This window comes from Diabrotica virgifera, chromosome 6, assembly GCF_917563875.1.
Source record: "Diabrotica virgifera virgifera chromosome 6, PGI_DIABVI_V3a".
Classification (NCBI taxonomy): Eukaryota; Metazoa; Arthropoda; class Insecta; order Coleoptera; family Chrysomelidae; genus Diabrotica; species Diabrotica virgifera.
In genome coordinates this window covers 171,972,652-171,999,972 of record NC_065448.1, presented here as the reverse complement: position 1 = coordinate 171,999,972, position 27,321 = coordinate 171,972,652, and the positions used below count along the sequence as shown (strand labels likewise).

Genomic DNA, 27,321 nt, shown 5'->3' with positions numbered 1-27,321 from the left:
CTTCCTCCAAATTTCACTATTATAAGTATAACCGTTCAAAAGATACGAGGGGGGTACGGACTTTTGACTAGCACTGTATATTTAGGTTAGCAAAATAAATATATGTATTTAGTTGATATGACACGTACAGAATATTGCTAAAATAATTTTTATACGTAAGTTAATTATTATAATCAACTATTCTAAATGGGAAATAAGCCACAATTTAACTAAAAAAATGATTTTATTAACGTTTCGACGTCCAAATCGGGTGTCATTGTCAAAATACAAAAATTATTCAGGTTAAATAAATTATTAGAAAAATTTTTTACTAAGCAACACCATTTTTGTTTAATTTAATAAAATTTTTTATTTTGACAACGACGTCCGATTTAGACGTCGAAACGTTAATAAAATCATTTTTTGGTTAAATTGTGGCTTAGTTCCCATTTAGAATAGTTGATTACAAAAATACCACAAGGATAATAGCTTCAGAACAAGTTAATTATTATTGTGAAAGCTTTAGGTCTTCTTTTTATTTTAATCTTTTACGGTAATACATACTATTTCATTTATAACTAAAAAAATATATATTAATTTATAGTCTCTTATCTTTTTCGTACTATTTTAAAATGTTCTTAAACTCATTAAAAGAACTAAATAATTGTCCACACTCCGTAGTTAATTTAAAAACAAACACTAAACAAATAAAAAATAAGAAATCACTGACACTCTAACTTTTTTATTTGCGTACACGGTAACGTATACCTAGACACAACCTTATATTTAGGTATATTCTTCTTCTCCTTCTTTGGTTTATTGGCCTCCACCTACTTGGGTATTTGGCAAGCTCATCGTCGTGGAATAAGTCAAAAATATTTATATTCTAATGACTTTTATCGTATGTCATTGTAATTATATATACCAGCTTGTTAAAATTGTAGTTTTATACTGTTTTTGAAGGAAAGGAACGAAGGTTTACTAATGAAAATAAAACCATTTTGTAAAAGTACGAATTTTTCTCTGAATAGTTCAAGCGATCAAAAACACTTGTAACGTCACATAAATGTATTTTCTACTGACGTTTATAACGTCTAATTTAAAATTCTGTTTACTTTATTGGAAAAATGTAAATGTAAAACCAAGTGACGTCACGAAGCGTTTTGGACCACCTGTTTTAATTTGAATTTTTAATCGTCTTTAGGGGCCAAACGAAAGACAAACAAAACTTTTTTATCTTTAATACATGTTTTAAATTATGTTGTGTTGTGATTTATAACATTTTTTTCGAATTTAAAAATTTATGCAAGTTCCCTATTGTGCGTTTAATGATAGAAGTATATAATTTGGACCACATATCGCACCTTGAAAACCATAGGGCAGTAACTGCAAAAATCATAATATCGAGTTATGAGCATTTTAAGTTTTTCTAAAGTTAATTTTATTTCCTGTAGTTACAAAAATTAAGCTACAAACCTGATATTTGGTACAATTGTCTTTAATTTTGCATATATTTATATGAATTAAGAAGTACATAAAATTTCCTCCGGGAAATAGGTATTTTAGCACATACGGCCATATGGTTTTAAAAAATATATCAATTTTCGCAAATGACGCAGTAAAAATGCATATCAAATAACAGTTTTTTTATTTAAGATTGATGCAAGACTTTGATATTCAAAGTCTTGCATATTATAATCTGTCTGTTCGGTTTCTATTGTTGCATTGGTCATGTGTAAATCTGCATAACACCTATGATAGTGCTCTTGAATAACATTAGCCTTACATAGTGAGAGTCTACATCTTGTTTTTTGAGATTGCATATTCCTGGTGGACTCTAATATGCTTTACTTTGTTCCATATTAGCCACATCCCTCGTTGTCTTTGCCTTGTATAAATGGTTCTGAGCTCTGTATCGTTGAAGCTTGCCTTAACCTGAAACTTATTTTTAAATGTCTTCTCCACCTAGCTCATCTTATGCCATCCAGACGACCAGATTTCCTTCTTCGTCAATGTTATAATTGTTCCCCATTTCCTTACATCGTTTTTTAAAGTCCAACATATCCGATGTACACCTTTCATTAATTTTATATAAGGTTCACCTGGTTTTTTCGCTGTTTGAACTACTGTGAACCATTGCGCAGCCACGTAAATTGGTCATCTTTTAAAGCCTTTTTTCTTGTTTCTCAATCAAAGAATGCACGCTATCTACCGTATTTTGGGAGTGACCCGTTATCAAAAATTTGTGGGTAATTTTAGATATGTCAATTTCTGTACTGCATATTGATAAAGATAGACAATATACTTGTTCTTATTTTGCCAACAGTAGTTATCTGAGTATAATTTTATTTATTTTTCCCTGGCATGGTTCCTCAGAAATTGTAACAGGAACGACGCTATTTCATTTGAATCACGATTAGCAATTCGCTCGAACCAAAGACAGAAGTGTCCTGCATTTGTGGTCAGGTAAAAAATTGTGAAATTAAATAATGTTGATAATCTCCTTTTGTAATAAAATAAAGAGACTTCGCCTGAAGGCGTCGGTAGTAATGATTGTAAATCAAAACAAGCAGTGATGCAAGTGTTGGGTTTTGCAGATTTTAAGTCATTTATTTCTCTTTCCTATTGAGTTCCACTTCCTGACAGTGAGTATTATAGACTGTTTCTAATGTCGATTTATCTAATTAATTTCTGTAACTTTCTTACAGCAAGCAAAGGTATTCTTGGGCTTAAAGAATTATTAAATTCCGTGTGAAATATGGTCATCATCGTAACGTAATTTCCGAACACCAAACCTTTTTCTTTGCAAAATTTTATATAATCGCGATGAATATCAGCAAGGGTTTTGTCATCGCTGACGAATTACCTGGTAGTTTGTTTCCTTAAGTAGTGAGATTCCACTTTAGGAATATACTCGATGTAAATCATTATGTTTTGTATGAAGTAAAGAAACACAGACTTACTCACAGTCATTTAATAATACTTCGACGACCGGTTTCGATTTCTACACTATTCAGATCATCTTCAGATCGGCGTTACAAGTAGTTAAATGATGCCGTTACAAGGGATGCTTTGTAAGTTCAACTTAGTTGGACGTTTAAACATGTTATCGATGAACTTACAAAGCATCCCTTGTAACGGTATCATTTAACTACTTGTAACGCCGACCTGAAGATGATCTGAATAGTGTAGAGATCGAAACCGGTCGTCGAAGTATTATTAAATGATTGTGAGTAAGTCTGAGTTTCTTTACTTCATTTAATATGGACTGACATATGCAACCCATTCAACATTATGTTTTGTTTCACGACTTCGTTGATTCTTTTTCCATTCTTATGAGTTCCTCGCTTTTCTTTTGGAATAAACCCATCTGCAGTACGACGTTGTATATTAATTTGTTATATTCTTGCCGCTTATTTCCAGTGTTGCAATGAAATCTCTATGCACCACTCTATGTGTTGTTGCATGCAAAGGATTTTTCCTTATTACATCTTGCTTTTATTTTACGAGAGTGGGTCACATTTTGCACATATTGCCATATAGATCTGAGTTTTTGTTCCAATTTTAGAACCGTAGAGCATCAACTGCAGATAATGCCTGATGGTATAAAAAGAAGAATCGATTTTTGAAAAAAGACATAGGGATGCATCTTTTTGGTGCCGAACTTAAATTTTTTTGAAGATCCTGCTATATCGCATTAAAAAATATATTTTTTTTCCTATTAGACTGCATTCAAAGGTCATTTCATGAAAAAATTGCAGTTATTGCCATATGGTTTTCAAGGTGCGATATACTACACATATAAAGGTTCAAATTTAGATACGAGGCCATCTTAGATTTTGCCTTTTTCAAAAATGGCGGACATTCAAAATGGCGATTATACATATGTGACTTATGCACGATAACTTTTGAACGAGACGTCAGATTTCAACCAAATTTGGTATATAGGTTCTTTTTTTATGTATTAGGTAGAAGTCTTGAACCGGAAGAATCGGTTTACCAAAAGTTGTGTTTCTCCTGGTTTTTATGTAAAAATATGTTGTTTTTTTTTTCAATTTTTTCACCCTGTATGTATTAATTTTTCAAAAAGTTAATACCGCCATTGATAAGTGCATAAAAATATTTTTTAGAAAATATTTTGAACTTTTTAGTTTTGTTAATTACCATTTAATAAATGCATAACATATCTCCACATGTACCTACATACAGTAGATTCGTGCAAATATTATAAGAATTATTGTGCGTTTAATGGTAGAAGCATATAATTTGGACCACATATACTACACATATAAAGGTTTAAATTTAGATAAGAGGCCATCTCATATTTTGCCTTTTACAAAAATGGCGGGCATTCAAAATGGTGACTATACATATGTGACTAATAACACGATAGCTTTTGAACAAGATGTCAGATTTCAACCAAAGGTATGTATGTTCTTTTTTTTTTGATAAATAAGATCGAGGTCATGAACTGGAAAAATCGATTTACAGAAGTTGTGTTTTTACTGTTTTTTTTTTATGTAAAAATATGTTGTTTTTTTCAATTCTTTTACCCTGTATATATAAATTTTTCAAAAAGGTAATACCGTCATTAAAAAGAGTGTAAAAATATTTTTTAGGAAATATTTTTAACATTTTGGTTATATTAATTACCATTTAATGAATGCATAATGTATATTCACATGTACAGCTGGTTCCAAAAAAAACTGGTACGACTCTTAAAGCGTATTCTGTAGAAAATTGAGCAGTGTACTTTCTTCTTCTTCTTATTTTTGTTCTTGGTCTCGCTGCAAGGCAATTACCAGCACGATTTATAGGCGATCTTGATGTAGTCTGGCTCTAAGCCATATCAAAATCGCTGACTATCTTCTTGTAAAAAGCTTTTGATGAGGTGTGATATAATGAATGAGTTTAGTTATATTTCATTTATTATATTTTGAAGGATAAATACTTATTATTTACATACTTTCACTGTCCTGTCACTGCCAAATCTTAAAATTTGTCAGATAACTTCAACCTCAAAAAATGGCTGTTTGTTTGTTAATTTTATTATTTGTCTGTCATAATAAATATAATATAATGTCAGACCAATCATACACTGCTCAAAATGATCAAATCCTACTAAGAGTCGTATCAGTTTTTTTAGGAACCAGCTGTACCTATGGGCGGCAGATTCATTTGAATGCCCGCCATTTTTGTAAAAGACAAAATCTGAGATGGTCTCATATCTAAATTTGAATCTTTGTATGTGTAGTATGTGTGGTCCAAATTATATGCTTCTACCATTAAATGCACAATAATTCTTATATTATTATTTTCACGAATCTGCCGCACATACATAGGTACCTACATGTGAAGATACGTTATAAGTAGTACGTTCTTTAACGGTAAAATATTGCAAAACCTTTAAATTCTAAAGAACCTCTCCGATTTAGATGAAATTTTGCAAATAAGCTCATCTTGCCCTCCTCTTCAAAAGTGATATGACTACAATATGTGCTTTTCATTTTTAAGGGGTGAAAACTACCCTTTTTATCAAAAAATAAAAACAGCATATTTATATACTTATAAGCGATATTTAAATCTAAATTATGTGTAGATAGGAATTTGATTGTTTCTCATATTGAAATGTATTTTATAGTTTTAAACCCTTTAAAACTACCCTCTAAATAAGAATTTGTATAAAAAAATAATTTTTACTTTAAATTAGGTAATGATGCATTCTGTAGTGATTTAAACTTTATTTTATGTTCGTAATTTAGTGTATTAAGTATTTAATATTTTCAACTCTAATAAACTACCCCTACAAAGACATTTATTAGATCATTCACTCACGGTGAGATATTGCAAAACCTGTGAATTTTAAACAACCGCTTGGGTTGACATGAATTTTGGCATTCACTTAGCTAATAAGTCAAAAAAAAAAGTGATATAGTACCGTTGTGTGCTTTTGCCCTGGGGGTGACTTTCGCCGCTTCACGGGGGTGAAAAATATAGGTCCAAAATAAGTCCGGAAATTGATAAACTGACTAATTTTAAGCAACTTTTGTTCTATAGAGTTTTTTCACTAAGTCAATACTTTTCGAGTTATTTGCGTGTGAATATGTTCATTTTTCAACAAATGAACTACGTTGTTAGACGTGAAGAAACTGAAAAAATCTGTGTATGTATGAAGTTTGGAGAGCTAGTAGAACCAGAGTTGTAACTAATGAAAAGTAGGTTCTTATTCGTGAAATTTCAAATCGAACATTTCCACGTGAAATATCCAAAAAATTGAACATTCTTTAGGGAAAATTTAACAGAAGCTTTGAAGAAAGTTTTATTTTTATTTCTTTTTTTATTTTTTTATTTTTATCAAGAAATGTAAGCAAATTACGCTCAAAATAAAGTTGGTCACTATTGAAATTAATCGTTATCGCTTCACACGTTACTTTACTTATAGACCTGGATCCCGCGTACCAAAAAATTGATTAATAATAGCAAGCTGAAAATTTAATACCTTAACGGTTTTTTAACGATAACTTCTGTAATTTTCAAGATATTTCATTGTTTCAAAGCTTATTTGATCGGGAATTATAAGTGCTAAAAGTTCTCAAAAGTGGACTTTCTGGAGGTCTTTGATTTTTAAAGCATACGATTCAAAGGGATTATAAAACTGCTTCTCACACTTACGTGCAAATTTAAATTAAAAATATCTCCTCAGTTTTTATCATAGAGACATTGAATAAACTGAAAAGGTTTGAGTATGAAAAATACTACATTTTAGTATTCATATATATTTTTCAAATTTCTTTTAGTTTTCAAGTAATTTTGAAATAATGAAAAAAATTGATAAAATATCAAAAAATAATTTAATACTAAATTGAATTTTTTTTCAAATCTAAGCACTTTAAACAAATTAGAATCTCAGAACACGTAGTCAGTTTATAAATAAAGCTAAATGTATATGGAATAATGTTCATTTTTATTTTTGTGGAAAATTCACCGATTTAAGTAAATCTTTTTTTGTTTTTTCAATAACATAATCGTTTTGTTTGTTTAATAACTCGGCCATTTTTTATACAAATCACTGTTATCGTAGTACATTTCAAAGGTATCAGTAAAGTCTTTAAAATCTGTTTCCATAATTTTTTCCCAAAAATCTCTAATTCTTGCGTTATTTAATGATAAAATGTTTGATTCAAGGTTAATTCGAAAAAACCCCGATTTGAAGTAGGCTGTAACTGAGGTAGTGTTATTGCTTATTTAAAGAACACCGCTCAATTCATTAATTTAAAAGGTTTCTTTTTGATTCTAATGACTTTTTCGTAAAAATGCATAATTTTAGATTTATTTTTGAAAATCCACTCAAAAACATGCATTAGTCATGTAGGAAATCATCAATTTCGATCGTGAATAACTTGCTAAATATCAATTTACCGAAACAGTCGTACATAACATTTTTTACTCAGAATTGAAATGTTTATCGATTTCTGAATTTATTTTGAGGTTAAATATTTCCACCCCCGAGAAGGGGTGGTACCCACCCCCAGAGCAAAAGCACACATCGACACAATATCGCTTTTTTTCTTTGACATATTATCTATATGTACGCCAAGTTTCAAGTCAATCCAAGCGGCTCTTTAAAATTTACCGCAAAAACCGTCAAAGAATGTACTATTATGCGTTTATTAAATGGTAATTAATATAACTAAAGAGTTCAAAATATTTCCTAAAAAATATTTTTACGCTCTTTTAACGGCGGTATTATCTTTTGAAAAATTAATATATATAGGGTGAAAAAATTGAAAAAATAAACAACATATTTTTACAAAAAATTCAGGAAAATCACAACTTCTGGTAAACCGATTCTTCAAATTCAAGAGTTCGATCTTATACATCAAAAAATAACCTATATAATAAATTTGATTGAAATCGGACTTTTCATTCAAAAGTTATCATTATCATGCTATTAGTCACATATGTATAGTCGCCAATTTGAATGCCCGCCTTTTTTGTAAAAGGTAAAATCTGAGATGGCCTCAAATCTAAATTTAAACCTTTGTATGTGTAGTATATGTGGTCCAAAGTATATGCTTCTACCATTAAACGCACAATAATTCTTATAATAATTGCACGAATCGGCCGTATATAGGTACATGTGAAGATAAGATATGCATTTATTACATGGTAATTAACATAACTAAAAAGCTCAAAATATTCCCTAAAAAATATTTTTACGCTCTTTTCAATGGCGGTATTGACTTGAAAAAGTAATAAACACAGGGTGAAAGAATTGAAAATAAACAACATATATTTACATAAAAACTAGAAAAAACACAACTTCTGGTAAACCGATTCTTCCGGTTCAAGACCTCGATCTTATACATAAAAAATAGAAACTATATACCAAATTTGGTTAAAATCTGACTTTTCGTTCAAAAGTTATCGTGCTATTCGTCACATATGTATAGTCGCCACTTTGAATGCCCGCCATTTTTGTAATAGGCAAAATATGAGATGGCCTCATATCTAATTTTGAACCTTTATATGTGTAGTATATGTGGTCCAAATTATATGCTTCTATCATTAAATGCACAATTCTTATAATATTTGCACGAATCTGCCGCACTACTGGCGTGAACTCTAAAGGTATGTATTGATATGTGCGCCGCACACTTCGCGCCGTGTGTACGCCGTGCGTTCTTGGCGCCGACAGAAGTTGGATCGTGTGCGCACCGTTTGTGTGCCACTTGAAAACACGTACTAACGCGTACTAATCTAACGAATCCGCCACGAACGCGTACCGCACACACCGAGCGAAGTGTTCGGCGCGCATATCTATACCATTGATTAATAAGTACAGAGGAATATTTATAATCAATGTCTATACGTACCTTAACAGGCTGTTCACACTTGTCGTGTGTCTTATTAGCCCAGTCGGGATACCATTTGACCTTGCATTAGGAGCTGCCTTAAATTTTATTTCTCTAAGCTTTGGGGGTGGTCAATAGTAGTATAAATTTAAAATCTCGACTGAATTTAAGCGTTGCGTTAGCCGCCATCTTGATTTTAAACGAGAACCGTTTTTACTCAATATCTCCGCCATTTTCAACTTTTCGACAAAAAACATAAAAAACTGAAATTGTTGAAAATGCGATTTTGTATAATTTCGTTTATTATAATTTTTTTCGTGCGGTCCATATTTTCCGAGTTATGGGGAAAACAGTGATAGTTAAAGCATAATTATTTATTTATTGAATTATCTCGTTTATTATTACTTTTACAAGAAATTGTAATCCATACAAAAATGAAGATAATTAAATTTTCTACAATTTTGATTTCTTTCATTTTTTTGATAAAATCAATATTTAAGGTAGTACGTATGCGGTAAAGTCTGAGGTAGTACGTATGCATTTTCAACTTTTCGATAAAAAGTGTAAGGACTGAAATTGTTGCAATTACGATTTACTACAATTTTTCGAGAGAACCAGTGGCGGGTCTAAGAGGGGGGGATGGGAAAATTGCCCCCAACGGGGTCCAAAATTAAAAAAAAATTGTTGAAATATTAAAATATGTTAGCTGACATGAAACTTAATTATCGACAGACAAATTCAACCAATAAAAACCGCTAGTTAAGGGAACTTCATGCTTATAAGTTATTAGTTATTAGGGTGGGCCGAAAAAACTAAAATTATTTTTTTCAAGTCGTAATACCGCGGAAAAGTTGCGAATGTATGAGACTAAAAAGGGGTAAGAATTAAAAAAATATCGGTTTATATCTTCCATTCGCGCATGAGCCATAAAGTTTGCCAAAATTGGTAAAAAACTGATTTTTTGCGAAAATTTTTGACAGATTAAATTTAGCGTGGATACATTTGTAATAGCTCATTTTCTCATTCTTATTAATCATACTAACTAAATTTAACCTTGTTATTAGAATCTCTTAACATTTTCCGTTCGCGCATAAGGCATAAAAATAGCCAAAATGTGACAAAATTGCATATTTCATACACGTTTAATTTTTCGTACTTAAGAGTTTAGTTGAATGAAAATAATACTCACTTGTATTGAGAACACTTAAAATAAACACACTTTAAACACATCATTTTCAGAACTTTAGTAGGCTATTATTTAAAAATATTGTCTGTGGATATAGAAAAAACCAAATTTTTTTACGAGATGCAAGTTTTCAATTCGACAATATGGTTCAATATCCACAAGTCCATTGTCCGTTCAGTCCATCTTGTATTATTTTAACACCTTTTTGCTATTACATAGTAGAAGGCACTTTGAACTGTGATTTTTGTGTAAAGTCCGGCATTGCAGACCTTGATAACAATGTTGTTCTTATGAAGCCGTCGCGATTCTCAGCTCCGCAAAATTTTCCAGCGACTTCTGTTATGAGTTTCACACATCGTTCTACTGCCTGTGTATGAACAGGACATCTTTAATATTACGTCCCAGTTAGGGGCTGAATCACTCTGAATAATTAATGTTATTTCATCATCATTTATTTCTTTTAATAATGGAGGAGAAGATAAGTCACAGTCTAACCAATGAATTATTTCTGAATAGAACCGACATTCAAAATTTAGTTTTGGTGGTTTAAATATTCTAATGTTAGATCTTGTTTTATCTAGCTATCTAGCTTTCAGAATTATGCGAAGTCCAAGCTCTCTTATATGTTTTCTGTTATCTTGTGTCATGGCCAACATCAAATGTTCTGGATGGGCGAAAAAAGCATTACGCCCAGGCTCAATTATAGGGTCAACAACCCTGTTGACGAAATAACATTAACAACAACCCGAAATAACATTAATTATTCAGAGTGATTCAGATTCAGCCCCTAACTGGAATGTAATATTAAAGTCATTTCCTGTTCATACACGTACACAGGCAGTAGAACGATGTATAAAACTCGTAACAGAAGCTGCTGGAAAAGTGTGCGGAGCTGAGAATCGCGACGGCTTCATAAGAAAAACATTGTTGTCAAGGTCTGCAATGGCGGACTTTACACAGAAATCACAGTTCAAAGTGCCTTCTACTATGTAATAGTAAAAAGGTGTTAAAATAATACAAGATATACTGGACGGACAATGGACTGGTGGACATTGGATCATATTGTCGAATTGAAAACTTGCATCTCATAAAAAAATTTGGTTTTTTCTATATTCACAAACAATATTTTTAAATAATCGCCTACTAAAGTTCTGAAAATGATGTGTTTAAAGTATGTTTATTTTAAGTGTTCTCAATACAGTTCAACAAAATGTATATGTGAGTATTATTTTCATTAAACTAAACTCTTAATTACGAAAAATTAAACGTGTATGAAATATGCAATTTTGTCACATTTTGGCTATTTTATGCCTTATGCGCGAACGGAAAATGTTAAGAGATTTTAATAACACGGTTAAATTTAGTTAGTATGGATATTAAGAATGAGAAAATGAGCTATTACAAACTTATCCACGCTAAATTTAATCTGTTAAAAATTATCGCAAAAAATCAGTTTTTTACCAATTTCGGCAAAGTTTATGGCTCATGCGCGAATGGAAGATATAAACCGATATTTTTTAAATTCTTACTCCTTTTTAGTCTTATACATTCGAAACTTTTCCGCGGTATTACGACTTGAAAAAAATAGTTTTAGTTTTTTCGGCCCACCCTATTTTTTATGTCTTTTATGTACTTAGTTTGACTGCTGTTTCATTAAAAGTTTCAAAAATTGTATAAAATATAATTCACTTTATTTTTATTTATGTACAATCATGTCGTAAAGTTAATAATAAATGAGACAATTCAATAATTATGCTTCCCCTCCGCTTCCACTATATTCCTCCTTAACTCGGAGAATATTGATCGCATAAAAAAAAATTGTGAGAAAGAAATTGTAGAAAATTGCGTTTCCAACAATTTTAGTTCCTACCGTTTTTGTCGAAAAGTTGAAAATGGCGGAGATATTAAGCAACAACGGTTCTCCTTTAAAATCAATATGGCGGCTAATGCAAGCGCAGAATTCAGGCGAGATTTTAAATTTACACTACTATTGATCTTTCCTAAAGGATAGAATTATAAAATTTAGGGCATCTCGGAAAAAAGATATAATTCAGTAATTATGCTCCCCCACCACTTTTTACTATTTTCTCACTTAACTCCGAAAACATGAACCGCATGAAAAAACTTGTTAAAAATATATTGTAAGAAATCACATTTGGAACAATTTAAGTTGAAAATGGCGTAGATATTGAACAAAAACAATTGCTACAAAATCAATCAGGTCTTACGCTCGCACCATTTTCGCATACATACTACCTTAAATATTACCTTTAGCAAAAAAATGAAAGAAACTAAAATTGTGTAGAACTCAATTCTGTCTATTTTTGTGTAAAACATTTTTGTCGTAAAACTAACAATAAACGAGATAATTTAATAATTATGCTCTATTTATATATAACTGTCACTATTTTCCGCTATAACTCGGAAAATATCGATGGCACGAAAAAATTGTAAAAATTGAAATGAGAAAATTACATTTTCAACCATTTTGGTTGTTATACTTTTGGTCGAAAAGTTGAAAATGACGGAGATATTGATCAAAAACGGTTCTCGATTAAAATCAAGATGGCGGCTAACTCAATGGCGGAATTCAGTCGAGGTTTTAAATTTACACTAAGTACTATTGACCCCTCCTAAAGATTAAAAAAATCAAATTTGCGGCAGCTCCTAATGCAAGGTTAGGCCTGTTATTTTTCTAACCCGACTGGACTATATCCGTATTTTAATCGGAGGTTCCAGTTGCAGAACATTTTTTATAATATGGAGAGCTATTGCGAGCCCTAGTCACCCGGAAAAAAATTGTGTCGGATCTCGCTCGCCTATGAATAATAATAGCGCTGTTCACATTTTTGTCGGGGGGTCTAGACTAGTGATGCCACATAAAGTCAACAGAGAATTCGTGATATTGGGAAAAATAAATGATAAGATTTAGGTAGAGTTTAATTCTGAAGGGAATGGGGATTGTTAAATGATAAATAATTATACAATCCATAATATAATTACAATAATAATTTTAAATACCTTATATTCTCAAATATTATACCCTTCTGTTTTCTGATGTGGAAGGAATATTATTATTATAGACGAGGCAACGAAGCATTAAACATAAAAATTTTGTGCAGTAAGATGAATCGTCATGCAACTTTTTGCATTCGATTCGTGAGAGTGTCAGGCAATTTTGTGAACTAAATTGATCTCCGGCAAAAATTTTTGTGCATGAGAAAAAGCATCTTTAACGTTCATCTCGAAGAGATGGAAATTAAAAAATTTAGGACTTAGGAAATATTGACGAAGATGAGTTCAATTTTTATACTTGGGGGTTTTGGAGGTCACTGAATACGAATTTCATGACGGCGATGGTTTCCGAGGTACCTGGTGGCCAGGGTGGAACTCGTGGGCTGGAACGACCGAATAATTCGAGGGACGATCGAATAATTCGCGAAATGAACATTGGATCGAAAAATTGAAAAACACTTCTTCAATATTTTTCAAAAATCTATCGAATGACACTAAACACGACCACCCCACTCCACCCCTGGACGTGGGGTGGGGGTAACTTTAAAATCTTAAATAGAAACCCCATTTGTTATTGCAGATTTGGAATGTTTAGGTAAAAGCAAGCAACTCTTATTCGATACATTTTTTATAATTGTAAATAGTTAACGCTATAATCGGAAAAACTATTTTTTCGTGATGCCATAGGTAAGTTATAGAAACGTTCTAATATCTCGAGAAATACACTTCCAAATAAAAAACCAAAAATACGTCTTTTATATTCTTTAAGAACCTATCGAATAACATAAAACACGACCCTCCACTCCACCCCATGGAAGTGTGATGGGGTGTAACTTTAAAATCTTAAATAGGAGCCCCCATTTTTTATTGCAGATTTGGATTCGTTACGTAACAATAAGTAACTTTTGTTCCAGACATTTTTTCGAATTATGGATAGATGGCGCTATAATCGGAAAAACACTATTTATTAACGCCATCTATTAAAAATTCTAAAAAATATTTCGAATAAATATTACTTAATTTTTCATGAGGAATCCAAATCTGCAATAAAACATGGGGATTCTAATTTTAGACTTTAAAGTTAACCCCCACCCCACCTCCAGGGGGTGGAGTGGAGGTGGAGAGTCGTATTTGATGTTATTCGATAGGTTCTTGAAAAATATTAAATACGTATTTTTTGGTCTTTTATTTGAAAATGTATTTTTCAAGATATTAGACCGTTTCTATAATTTACCTATGGTATCACGATAAATCGTTTTTTCCGATTATAGCGCCATCCATCGACAATTCGAAAAAATTTTCGAATAAAAGTTGCTTATTTTTACTTAAGCAATCCAAATCTGTAATAACAAATGGGCGTTTCCGTTTAAAATTTTAAAGTTACCCTCACCCCACCTCCAGGGGATGGAGTGGGGGTCGTCTCTAGTGTCATTCGATAGATTTTTGAAAAATATTAAAGGCGTATTTTTCACTTTTTCGATCCAATCTTCATTTCGCCAAAGTATTCGATCGTCCCGCGAATTATTAGATCGTCCCAGGTGATGAGCTCCACCCTGGGCACCACGTACCTCGGAGACCATCGCCGTCATGAAATTTGTGTTCACTGACCTCCAAAACTCCCAAATATAAAAATTGAACTCATTTCCATCAATATTTACTGAGCTCTAAATTTTTCATTTTCCATCTCTTAAATATAGAGTGTTAAAAATTTGCAATAGCTTCGACCTTGGCAACAAGCCACAACCGATTATTACTCGAAGTGTGAATAGAAATGCCGACATCCGATTTAATATACGAATCCGACGTAGTGTGAACAAGTGTGAACGGGTTTTAACAGTCCGCTCCCACTTGTGGGTCAGATCCGTATATTAACCCTCCTAAGGAGGTGCTTAGATTCTTACGTAAACAACGGTGTGGGGTGCATTTGCACCCCATCTGTATATCAATTTTTAGATAATTTAGATAATTAGAACTTATTTATTATAGTACGAAAGATAATTTTATAAAAAAAGTACTCATTTCTTCTTAAAAAAAAAATATAATTGTCACAAGACAAACACATGAAAGTTTTCACAGAATGAGCAACATAAAGTTTTTACACACAATACAGTTATGCCGGGACTTTCGGTCTTTTTTCTGTGACATAAGTAACACCGACCTTGTCCCGTAGCTCTGTTAGCTCCAGGTGGAACATCAGAAACGTCCAATTAAGAATACGAAATTTTCATCATTTGCACCCAAAAGTCATTTTTTTGAAAAAGGCACGTAAACTCAAAGAGTTTTAAATGCTGTAATGGGTGGAATACGTTTAGAATTAAAGTCCGCATTGAAACTGCAAGGCAAGCATTTATAAAAATGAAGACACTGCTTACAAACAAAGACCTTCAGTTGCCTCTCAGATTGAGGGCTCTAAGATGCTACATATTTTCTATATTGCTATACGGAATGGAAGCTTGGACATTGAAGAGACAACACATAAGAAGAATAGAAGCGTTCGAAATGTGGTGTTACAGAAGAATATTGAAAATTCAGTGGGTTCAAAGGATTACCAATGTTGAAGTGCTACGACGTTTAAATAAGGAGTTAGAAATTATGAAAAGTATAAAAACTAGAAAACTGGAATATTTGGGTCACATTACCAGAGGAGAAAAATATGAGTTGCTGAGAATTATTATGCAAGGAAGGATCCAAGGAAGAAGAGGCATAGGAAGAAGACGCATCTCCTGGCTGAGGAACCTTAGAGAATGGTTTAACTGTAGTTCATTACAACTATTCAGAGCAGCAGCCAACAAAGTGACCATAGCCATTATGATATCCAACCTCCGATAGGAGAGGGAACTTTAAGAAGAAGAAGACGTTTAGAATTGAATTTAATACGAATGAAAAAATGGATAAAAATCAAAAAAATTTAATAAAAAACATAGGTGAGAAAAACGAGGTCTGGGGTGCAGCTGCACCCCGCACCGCCTTACGAGGGTTAATCGGATGTCGGCGTTTCTATTCACAGTACGGATAATAATCGGGTGTATCATCTCTTCGGATAACAGCAAAATGGACTCTTCTCTAATAAAAATCTGACAATCTGATTTAAGGGAACAAATTATAAATAAGGTGAATAACTAATTACGAAGTTTTAAATCAATAACATCGTTCCTCTTACGTAAAGTAATTTTTGATATATGGATGCCTCAGAAGTCAAACGGTGTAAGTCACATTTTCCCTAAAAATTACTTATGAGATATAACGCATAATATTATATCGCCGGTCCTGAATAAGAATGACGTAACTGCAAAACGCCAAATTTCTCAGGAGAGCAAAAAAAACGATTTTTAAATATTTAAAATAGGGATTACATGAGGAGTAATCATCCAGGAGCATTGGTATGGCGTTTATTGTTAGAATGATGGCTTTTATTTTTACCCCTAATGGTTCGAATTAAATTTCCTTAATTTAATCCCTCAAATTTCAACCCTTGTTACAGTTGCGTCATTCTCCATCTAAAACATTTTAAATATTTGTAATAGTGATTAAATAAAGAGTAACCCGTTTATTCTTACAATGATGGCTTTTAGTTTCATCCCCAGTGGTTCGAATTTCATTATCTCAATTTAATCCCCCCATTTTTAACCATATCTACAGTTGCGTCATTCTTGATCTGAAAGTTTTTCTGTTAAAAAAAAACTATTTTTAAATATTTATTATGCCGTTTATTCTTACAGCGATAGCTCTTATTTTTATCCCTATTGGTCCGAATTTCATTATCTTAATCTAGTACCCCCATTTTCAACCATATTTACAGTTGCGTCATTCTTCATCTGAAACAATGTCTAAAATGGTGCGTATTTCAATAACGACGCAACTACCCTGTGGTGGCTCAACAACAACACATAGTTACAGTTCTGTCCCTTTTGTATCATCTGTTGACAGTATTTTAGAAGTTAATTACGCAATATACAGGAATTGACAAAATATGCAGTTACCTCATTCTTATACCGCACCGGCGATATATAATAATATTATTATTTCATTTTTTGTATTTCTGAATATGTTACCCATATTGTGATAAATAAAGACGGTTTATTTGTTTTTAATAAATACTTATATTTCTGCCACTACTATCAGAAACATCTTAGTATCTCATTTTAAACACTTATTAACTTGGTGGTGGTAGTAAACTTCATTCTCGGGAGGAAAAGTAGCACTTTCCTCCCTTCTTATACAAATAGCTATAACTCAAAATACATTCAACCTACCAAGAGGCAGAGGGGTGGCAGCTTGAACATTGAAATTAAGCGAAAAGCAATGTTCATTTATCAGGAAACACTTTTTTCTGTTTTGTGACAGCAGTAGAATGTATTTTGAATAAAATAAATTACATACAGTCTTCTTTTTGTGTCAATTAATTTGATTAAAATATTTTTTTGCACCCTTTATAAATAATTATGTTGCTGTTTATATTACTGAATAGAGAATTAGCTTTTTAAATGAGCTAGCACACGACCCCTAGTCCCTATTTAAAAATAAGGGGTGGGGTAAGTGGAAGGGAGGGGGTTGACAAATGACAAATGTATGTACCGTAAAAATGTGGCCCCCTTAGATCAAAAATCTACCTGTTTCGTAGTTTCCTTAAAATCCAATAAATACTGCCAAATATCGAGGTGAACTGTTTTCTTTGGCCCACTCTGTATCGTCGCCTCATAGTCCAGGGTAATAGGGTTTTTTCCATGACACTTCAACAGTCAGGGTACTGAAGCGTTTGTTCGACAGAAAATACCTATAAGAATAAATTGTAACTATTTTCTGCGTAGGGTCTGGCAGCCATTTTTATTTATAAACAATTTTGTATCAAAAACGGTCTTTTTTCACTTTTTCTCAAAATAATGGAAAATAGTAAGATTTATGGTTTTCTTAGTAAAAACATCTTCGAGAAAATGGAGAAAGCCCTTATATGGCGTATTACAAAGTTTAATACATTCAATTATTGTTAATATAATTGCGAAAAAGGATCAAAATTTAAAAAAAAAACTAATTTCGCAATAGCTATTATAAAAATAAGTGTACAGCTTTAAAATTTTTGTCAAATGCGGGTTCTTTGTCGCTTAATATGTGACAAAAATTTCAAAGCGATTCATTCAATTGTTTAAATTTTATTCAAATTGTTTTTCCCAGATTACTTTTTTTTGCAATAACATAAGTCAGAAAAAAATAATGTCAGAACCATTCCACAGGTGTCAAATGAAATAGCATGAGCTAAACTTTCAAATTGGTTTAAAAAAAGTGAATAAAAATGTATTTATTAGTAATAAATAATTATGCAAAAATACGTTCAATTTTTCCTTACAAATTTTTATTTTTTATATAATAGATTATATATATTTATTACAATTTTTCATCAATTATCATATACGTAACATTACTTGGTAGTTGTACACAGGCGCGGATACAGGGGGGTCAAAGGGTCCATGGACCCCCCTATTGTATTTAGTCTATAAGTATTTTTTTATTATTTATTATTTTTTCTGTTAACTCTAAACTTTAAGCCATCAGTACACAACCGCTTCCAAAGAATTGAAAGAAGCCATAAAATCTAGTAAAACACCCTTCTCTGAAAAATATTCTGATGGCGCATTTGATTGGGTACCGTGGAACCATAAACAACGGAAATATTTTTCTCAATTCAAAGAATAACAAAAATGATATTTTAAAATGCAAATACATTACACTGGGTATAAACATTATCTCATGAAAGGTCACGTTTCAAATTTGCGATACAATAAAGATATAAAAATTTGTATTTTACTAGATAATCCATACGTACCTACCCAGTACCCATTGATGGTAGAAAGGTTAATCTTTATGGTAAAGAACGACCAGTGAGATTAATAGTCGTGAATTGTCTATCAATCCTTTTGATACCGTAGGTATCTGGGATTATATAGTGTATTTTTTATCCTTAGAGTAAGTGTGAGTCGTATGGCTAAATCTGGAAAATATAATATTAGAGAATTTGGGGTAAGTCTGCCCCCCCCTATTATGAATTTCTAGATCCGCGCCTGGTTGTGCACCTAAAAATCGGTAAAAAATAGATTTTTTTGAAAAAAGTTATTCAAAAAGTTTATAAGGACAAGTTGACGATACTTTTGCATGATATATTTATTCCTAATAAATGCATTTTTTATTCACTTTTTTTAAACCAATTTGAAAGTTTAGTTCATGCTCTTTCATTTGACACCTACCGAATGGTTCTACCATTATTGTTTTCTGACTTATGTTATTGCAAAAAAAGCTCTCTGGAATATACAACTTGAATAAAATTTAAACAATTAAATGAATCGCTTTGAAATTTTTGTCACATATTAAGCACAAAAGAATCCTCATTTGTCAAAAATTTCAAAGATGTACACTTTTATTTTTACAATAGGTATTGCGAAATTAGTTTATTTTTTTTTGAAATTTCTACCTTTTTTCGCAATTATATTAAGAATAAATCAGTGTATTAAACTTTGTAATACGCCGTTTTAAAGCTTTTTTCATTCTCGCGAAGATGTCTGTACTAAGAAAACCATAAATCTTACTGTTTTCCATTAATTTGAAAAAAAAGGAAAAAAGGCCGTTTTTTGAAACTAAATTATTTATAAATAAAAATGGCCGCCAGATCCTACGCAGGAAATAGTTACAACTTGTTCTTATAGGTATTACCTGTCAAAAAAACGCTTCAATACCCTGGCTGTTGAAGTGTCACGAACAGAGTATATTTTTGTCTTATTATCCTGGCTTATCAAAGCAACATAGGATATTATGTTAAATAATGTAGTTTCGAGAAAAACGCAATTGAAAATTTTACGAAATTTCAGTAATTAGTAACTTTTTTATATTTGAATGGATTTACATGGAATTTTGTTTGAGTACCTAACTTTACATGCGTCACATAACAATTTATATTAATTCATAAAAAAGTGAAAAGTAATTGGAAAAAAAGTTAGTTGTCTCACTGTTGCCCTCAAAGATAATCCGTTTATTAACGATATCCGTAAATTTCTGTTATATAAACTTATATTGCACTAAAATTTTGTTTAAAATTTTACACATTTCAATACAAAAAACAAAACAATTTTGTTGTTGAAACATGTTATTATATAAATTATAACATGAACATATGTACTTGTTTTCCAAAAATTTAAAAATTTGACAAGATAATAAACAAAGTAAAATGAAAAAATCATCCGAATCAGTTTTGGTAATAGCGCATGCTGAAAGTTATGAAAGTAAAAACTTATTGCATTTTCTTAAATCAGCCCAAAATTTTAAAGGGGAATTTATCATGAATTTAACTTACCTTTTTCCTGTGCTTGATACATTCCAGATAACAACTCAAAATCAGTATTATTTTTGTTCGCTAAATACATAAACTAAATACTGACTTCTTCTAGATACCCATAATTTTACAATTTAAATTGGCTGAATTATTCATTTTACTCTTAACATACACCTTTTAACATCAATCTAATAGAACTATTGTTTAAGATTACTGAAGATAAAATTGTTACCGCAAGTTGGATAATATAAACAAAGACATAATCGCAACTCAGCAATAACTACATGACAACAGTAGGATATGTGCGTAAGATAACTTAGTGTAATATCGATTACCAAAATGGGTAAACGACAAAATATAATGGTATGATATTATGTATGTTGTCTTAGTGTTGCATTATAGAATTTGGGCTAAAAGGAATTAAGCTACACAATGATACGTAATATTATGAAAAAAGTAATTTACTTTTTATTTATCTTAGTGTTACACTCAACAGAAGGGTTTATTTCGAATCATTTGACATGGATATCACAAAAGTCATTTTTTTTCATATCCTACTGTTGCTTTGAGGCGACGGATGTAATTGTCTAATAAAAAATATATACTACTAACTGCTCTTTAGTTATAAAGGAAGATTATTACTTTTTTTAATATTGAAGACTTTTGAGATTCCAATAAATTAAATATTGCTCTCTATAAAAAATATGTTTTCCAGTATTTTATATAAAAATATCCACTTCTATCTGCACCCCTTCAAGTGCAAAATCATTTGTTTATTTACAATATATAGGTAATATATTGTCTCATAGTTTATATTTCTTTATACAGGAGTATACATTGGATTATCCCTGTTTACTAACTTTAATGAAATGATATCAGAAGATACGAATGGGTATTCTATCCTGGGGTCAAGTCTCTGCAGTGCAGCCAACAGAATATCGTTTTGTTTCGATTTTACTGGTCCAAGTTATTCTCTGGACACAGGATGTTCAGGCTCATTATATGCTTTCACGCATGCTGTAGACCATCTTAGGAGTGGAGAAATTGAGTACGCTATTGTTGGGGGTACTCATATAGGTAAGAAATTTTTTATTATATAACTATTATTGACAATTTTTATTTATAAAAATATTTTTTTCTTTTGTCGAATCGGTACTCACTCGAGGTACAACAGTAATGCGGATATATTAAGTGGTTCTTTGTAAAGAAAATAAACAGATATTTCGGCATAGTGCCTTTCTCAAGTGATTTATTTTAATAATGAGTTTGCATTTTAAAGTCTTTAACTGAAGTGGTTAAGCTGTTTGTCTCAAGTTGGTCGTTTAGAATTATATCTGTATTTTTCAGTTTATTAATTTCTATAGATTCTAATAAATATAGCTTAAGGCCTTTATTTTGAATATGAAGAATTTGGTACTGATCATTAAAAGAACGATTATGATCTAGAAGGTGAAGGGCGTACACTGAACCAAAAAAGTACGTAAATATAATGAAAAAAACATTGATTCAAAAACGTAGAGTCCAAAGATCATTATCATTGGTACATTGTAAGTAGATACATTAAATAATGCTCAAAAACATTAATTTTTATGAAAAAGTATGTTCATTCAATGTACTTTCTAGTTAAAAATCAATTTATCGGTACATTGAATCAATATATCAGTACATTGAATCAATGCATCGGTACATTGAATCAATGGAATCATTGAATCAATGGATCGGTACATTGAATCAATGTATCGGTACATTACTTATTAACTAGAAAGTACATTGAATGAACGTACTAATTCATAGAAGTTAATGTTTTTGAGCATTAGTTAATCTATCTACTTACATTGGACCAATGAAACTGATCTTTGGACGAAAATTAATGCACCCCGTTTTTGAATCAATGTTTTTTTCATTATATCTACGTACTTTTTGGTTCAGTGAATGTCATCTTCATGTACATTTAAAATAGTTAATAAGTAAAGAAAATGACGACTTAATATCTACATAAATATTACAAATTATAGGTTGAAACAACGATTTTTTGCCGATTCTCAAACTAATATTAAGTATCTATAAGTTTAAAGAAAAAAAAAACATATATTTTTAATTAATACAAACAACTTTTTATAATGTAATTTGGAAAAAACTGAATAACTAAATATAACAGAAATTGATTCTTCGTATAAAATATACAAAAATATATATGTATATATTTATATTATATAAAAAATATATACCTGATATCGTGAAAATAAATACATATCTATCTGGGATTAATAATTATATCACCACCCTTACAAAAAACAAATGGTTTAATGGCATTTTTCTTTGATTTCAAAAATCTAATATGATCTTCGACTTCTTGCTGGGTCTTCCCGATGTAAGAAAGATTACTTGAAATCTCTGATGGTATATTTTATTACATATTTGGTTGTGCATTAAGATCTTTTTAACCATTTTACTAGTTTGTACAAAATACCGATGTAGAACCCAAAGAAGAACTGCATGTTAGCCATCTACAATTTATATTAATAATTATTATAAAAAAATAAATCTAAATATTGAACATAGTTGTATTTTTGGTTATCACTTTTTTATAGAAATATTAAATTTATCCTGAAAAAAATTGCTAGATGATGTTGAAATGTTTATTTTTACTTTGATAGATACTACCGACTGCAAGAGTTTTTATTTTTTTTATTTACGGTTTAATCACCTAAAGATTTAATTTACTGATCTTATATAAGATTATACCATTTAGAAATATTTTCAAATGGTTCCTATTTTCTTTTACCTATTTGAATCGCTTATTTATGAAAGGTCTCATGTCACTTTTTTTCATATTTTAGTTTAACTTAGAAAATGATAACCCATATGTTCGCACATCGTTTGCTTATGAAAAGCCTCATGTCGATGACAAGGGGCTTTTCATAAATAAAAGCACTGTTAGCAACATACTGTTTCAGAAGAAAGTACAATTGAGAAAAACAAAAAAAGGAAATGTTTACTTTTTCTTCCTACCATGAATTTACTTGCGAAAGATTTAAAAAAGGAGTGGTTGTTGTACCTGATTTTATAGGTGGATTTCTTAGAAAAACCTTGAAATTATTATCTAATCCACTGTCTATTGCTGAGCTATCTTCACCTTCCTCATTAGCAAGGAAAACGCATGAATCAAAGGTACCATTTCATCAAGAAAAAATTAATAATTAATGATAAAACACAAGTGGTTTTACAATGAGCTTGCCCTATGGCCTACAGTTACAACCAAAAAATGAGCAAAACTGTATAAAATGGCAATTAATTTTAGCTAATTGTATTATCTTAGAACTGTTTTAATAAAGTAATATTAATTACAAATAGACACTGTGTAAATTCATCCACCAATCAAAACTTTCCCCGTAAAACAACACTTTTGTTTATGAAAGGCCTTTTGTCAGCTATTTTCAATAATAAAATATACAGTACTGATTTTAAAAAGTGATGTCTAACATGATTTATTTTGAGTTTTAAAGTCCTTAAAATGATTCGAAAAATCAGAAAAGTATAAAATCGTTTTTTATAAAACTAAACAGTTTTTCTTGTTTCCCAAAATTTACATTTTGTGACAAGAGACCTTTCATAAATAAGCGATTCATTTGTCGAATTAGCTTTTCAAAAAATTTACAGAGAACAAGCATTAATTAATTCTAGATATGTAGGATAGAATAATAAAATAGGTACTTATATTCCGTAATGTCTTCATGGGTAGGTAATCTTTTCAAATAAAAATTTATTTGTTTTATCCTTGGTATGGCTTTCACACTAAAGAAAGGAAATAATTGTTTCGAAATTGCTGTCCCATCCATCAATAAGTCCATTTCCACGTCTAAATGCCACTCCAAAGTCCATATCAATCTGCAAAAGTGGAAATAGAAGTACAACTTTTTTTTATAGAAATCCAACAAAATAATTTATAAATAGTTAAAAATATATGTAAATACATACCTTAGAAAAATCAACCAAATCACTAGTGCCAAACACCGCTCTTCAGAGTCTGCAGCTGCAGGGTGGCTGTCTGCTAGGAGGCTGCAACTGTTGTCACATGATTTTTTTACGCCAATAAAAGCACTTATAAAGTTTTAAGAAATGTATCGGTTTATGTACAAGATTATTGCTACAATATATTGATCATTGATTCAGGTATATTACATTAAAACAATGATTGCGTTACATCAAAACAATGTATCGAGTTATTAATCAAAGTCGAAAACATTGATTTAATGTTACGAAAACATCGATTCAATAAACGAGTTCGTAATTTAATGAACACTGTACATTAGTGCAACGTTTTATATTCATTAATTTGACCGAATAATCCTGATGTATAGTTTCATATATACAATGAACAAATTATTAATATTATGAAAAAAGTCATTGGATAAATAAAACGATTCATTGAATTAATGATTCTATTATTTTTTAATGAATAGAATTACATTGTAATAATGAATACGGTCATTACTTAATGACTACGTGTTTGTTTATAGTATTAACGAAATTTTCATTGAATCAATGTAAAAAAAGTCAATGATTGGCGTTCATTAGTACTATGTACAATATTTTTTTCAGTGTATGTATAATCTGTTCTTCTATTGTTGAAAGCCCTTTTGTGTTCTGCTATCCGTTTGTCGAAAATTCTGCCAGTTTGACCGATGTAAGTTTTCGTACAGTGACCACAAGTCAGTTTGTAAACACCACTCTGTAGATACTTTGTCTTACGGCTCTTATTATTCTTAATGTATTTGATTAGGTTGTTGTTAATTCTGAAAACTTTTGTTATTCCTTTTTTTATGCCAGTTTTTATGAAGTTTTTATTTTACAAAAATAGCCAGATTCATAGAAAAGAAAGGAATAACACCAGCTTTCAGAATTAACAATAACCTAAGCAAATACAATAAGAATAATAAGAGCCGAAAAAGAAAGCAACTACAGAGTGGTGTTTACAAACTGACTTGTGGTGACTGTCCGAAAACTTACATCGGTCAAACTGGCAGAACTTTTGACAAACGGATAGCAGAACACGAAAGGGCTTTTAACAGCTTTTAAGTTTCAGATTTAAATAACTATTTACCATTTTAATTTTATTATAGTGGTGAATTCTGCATCTGAGACTTTTTAATTTGTTTAAACGATATTTTTGTTGAAATATGTTAATATTAATTTAAAAATATTACTTTTGTTTCTTTAACTTTTAGGACTAAGTGCAACGGAATCAGAACAGTACAACAATTTAAACATGCTCTCACCCGATGGAATGTGTAAGGTGTTCAGCAAAAACCGAAATGGATTTGCGAGATCTGAGGCAATTTGTGCGTACTTCCTGCAGAAAGCTAAAGGTTCCAGGAGGATTTATGCTACGGTTGTCGGAGCAAAAGCTAATACTAATGGATATAACGAGGATGGTTACACCTTCCCATCTGTAGAAGGACAATATAGATTATTAAAAGAATTATATACTGAGAGTAAGGTGTCTATAGATGACGTCGTTTACGTTGAATTGCACGGAACTGGTAAGTACCGTATGCGGCAAAATAAACAGTACTGAAAGTCGTATGCCTCAAATTTGTATGTTAGGCGTCGAAACGTACTGAGTGCTTTCCGAACGTCGTTATAACGTATGTGAATGTCGTGATAATGTTAGGTGCTTCAGAATGGTTCTCAGTTTTGCAGAAAAAATTTTTATGGTAGAGTATTAGTTTTGGTCATACGGGAAAGGTCACGAAAACGGTCCAAGCGATCATTTTGAAAGTTGCCACTCACCAGAACTACGCGCCACCAGATGCGTCCATATGGGGAATGCTGAAGGAGTCAAGTAGATCCACCGTCTCAAATTCCAGAATTGTGGACTAAAATTAAAGGTATTTTCATGCCATAGGCAGTGACGGATCTAGAAATTTTCCTTGGGAGGGGAAATTTGCCTTAGGGGAGAACCAAGTAAAAACCAAACAAAAGACATAAAAAAGATAAAGTGGACCCCGTTATGCAACAAGGAACTAACTAACATTTTTTCCAAAATGGAGTTATTGGTTCCTACAGGCTGTAAATAATACTATTGACGTTCTGCAATAACGAACCAAATGTTCCGGTATATCATAGCTATCTACTGGACGATAGAACCATATTGCAGATTAATAAATTCGGTTGTACAGTTTTTCAATTCGAACCAAGTAACTTTGGTTCCTTGTTGCAGAACAAAGACAAAAAAAAAACACCTGCAATAAATGTCTTTATGCCTTTAAAATAAAAATAGAGAATATTAAAGACAGTGAAAAATAGGATATTGTTAAAAAAGAGGAATTTTATTTGGAATAAGGTGAATTAAGAAGAAAACAGATGTTGATGACTTCACTATTTTTACACAAATTTTATAGCAGATAATACTATAATCGGGACATACAGTGCGTCCATAAAATAACGCACAAATTCATTATTAGCTAAATAAACAACATTATTAGAAATTCCTGAAACAGGTCGATCTTTATTTTTAAATTCCGATTTTTTTGGCATAGGTATATATCATAATAGTGACGCCATCCATCTGGGCGGTGGTGATGTAATCTATGATTTTCTTAAATGAGAATAGGAATCATTGTGATAGCTCCTCTGAAAGGATATTAAATTCTCTATTCAGTAATATAAACATTAACATAATTATTTATACCGGGTGTTCAAAAAAAAAGTTAAATTAAATTAATTGAGACAAAAATAAGAATGTATATAATTTATTTAACACGTTGACTGACAGTGCGACAAAAGTAGAATAGGGAAAATGCAACGTCTATAGACGTTGTGTCACATTACATGAATCGAAATTAGACGTCTATAGACCTTCTGTCCGTAAACGTGTTAATGGAAAATTTATTTAACTGTTGTAAGAAAAACAATTTTTTGTTTAACAAATAACTATTGGTTTTTGCCTACTTTCAATGTTAAAGCTG

The 27,321-nt window shown here is 31.1% G+C and overlaps 1 protein-coding gene across 1 annotated transcript in view; it reads left to right on the top strand.

The window, feature by feature from the left end:
- The window catches only part of LOC114335081 (fatty acid synthase-like), a 265,424-nt gene that overhangs the window by 37,385 nt on the left and 200,718 nt on the right, over window positions 1-27,321 (top strand). The window contains exons 4-5 of the mRNA XM_028285236.2: window positions 21,179-21,427; window positions 25,579-25,893. Coding sequence (XP_028141037.2) covers window positions 21,179-21,427; window positions 25,579-25,893 — 564 coding nt within the window. The remainder of the gene's footprint in view (window positions 1-21,178; window positions 21,428-25,578; window positions 25,894-27,321) is intronic.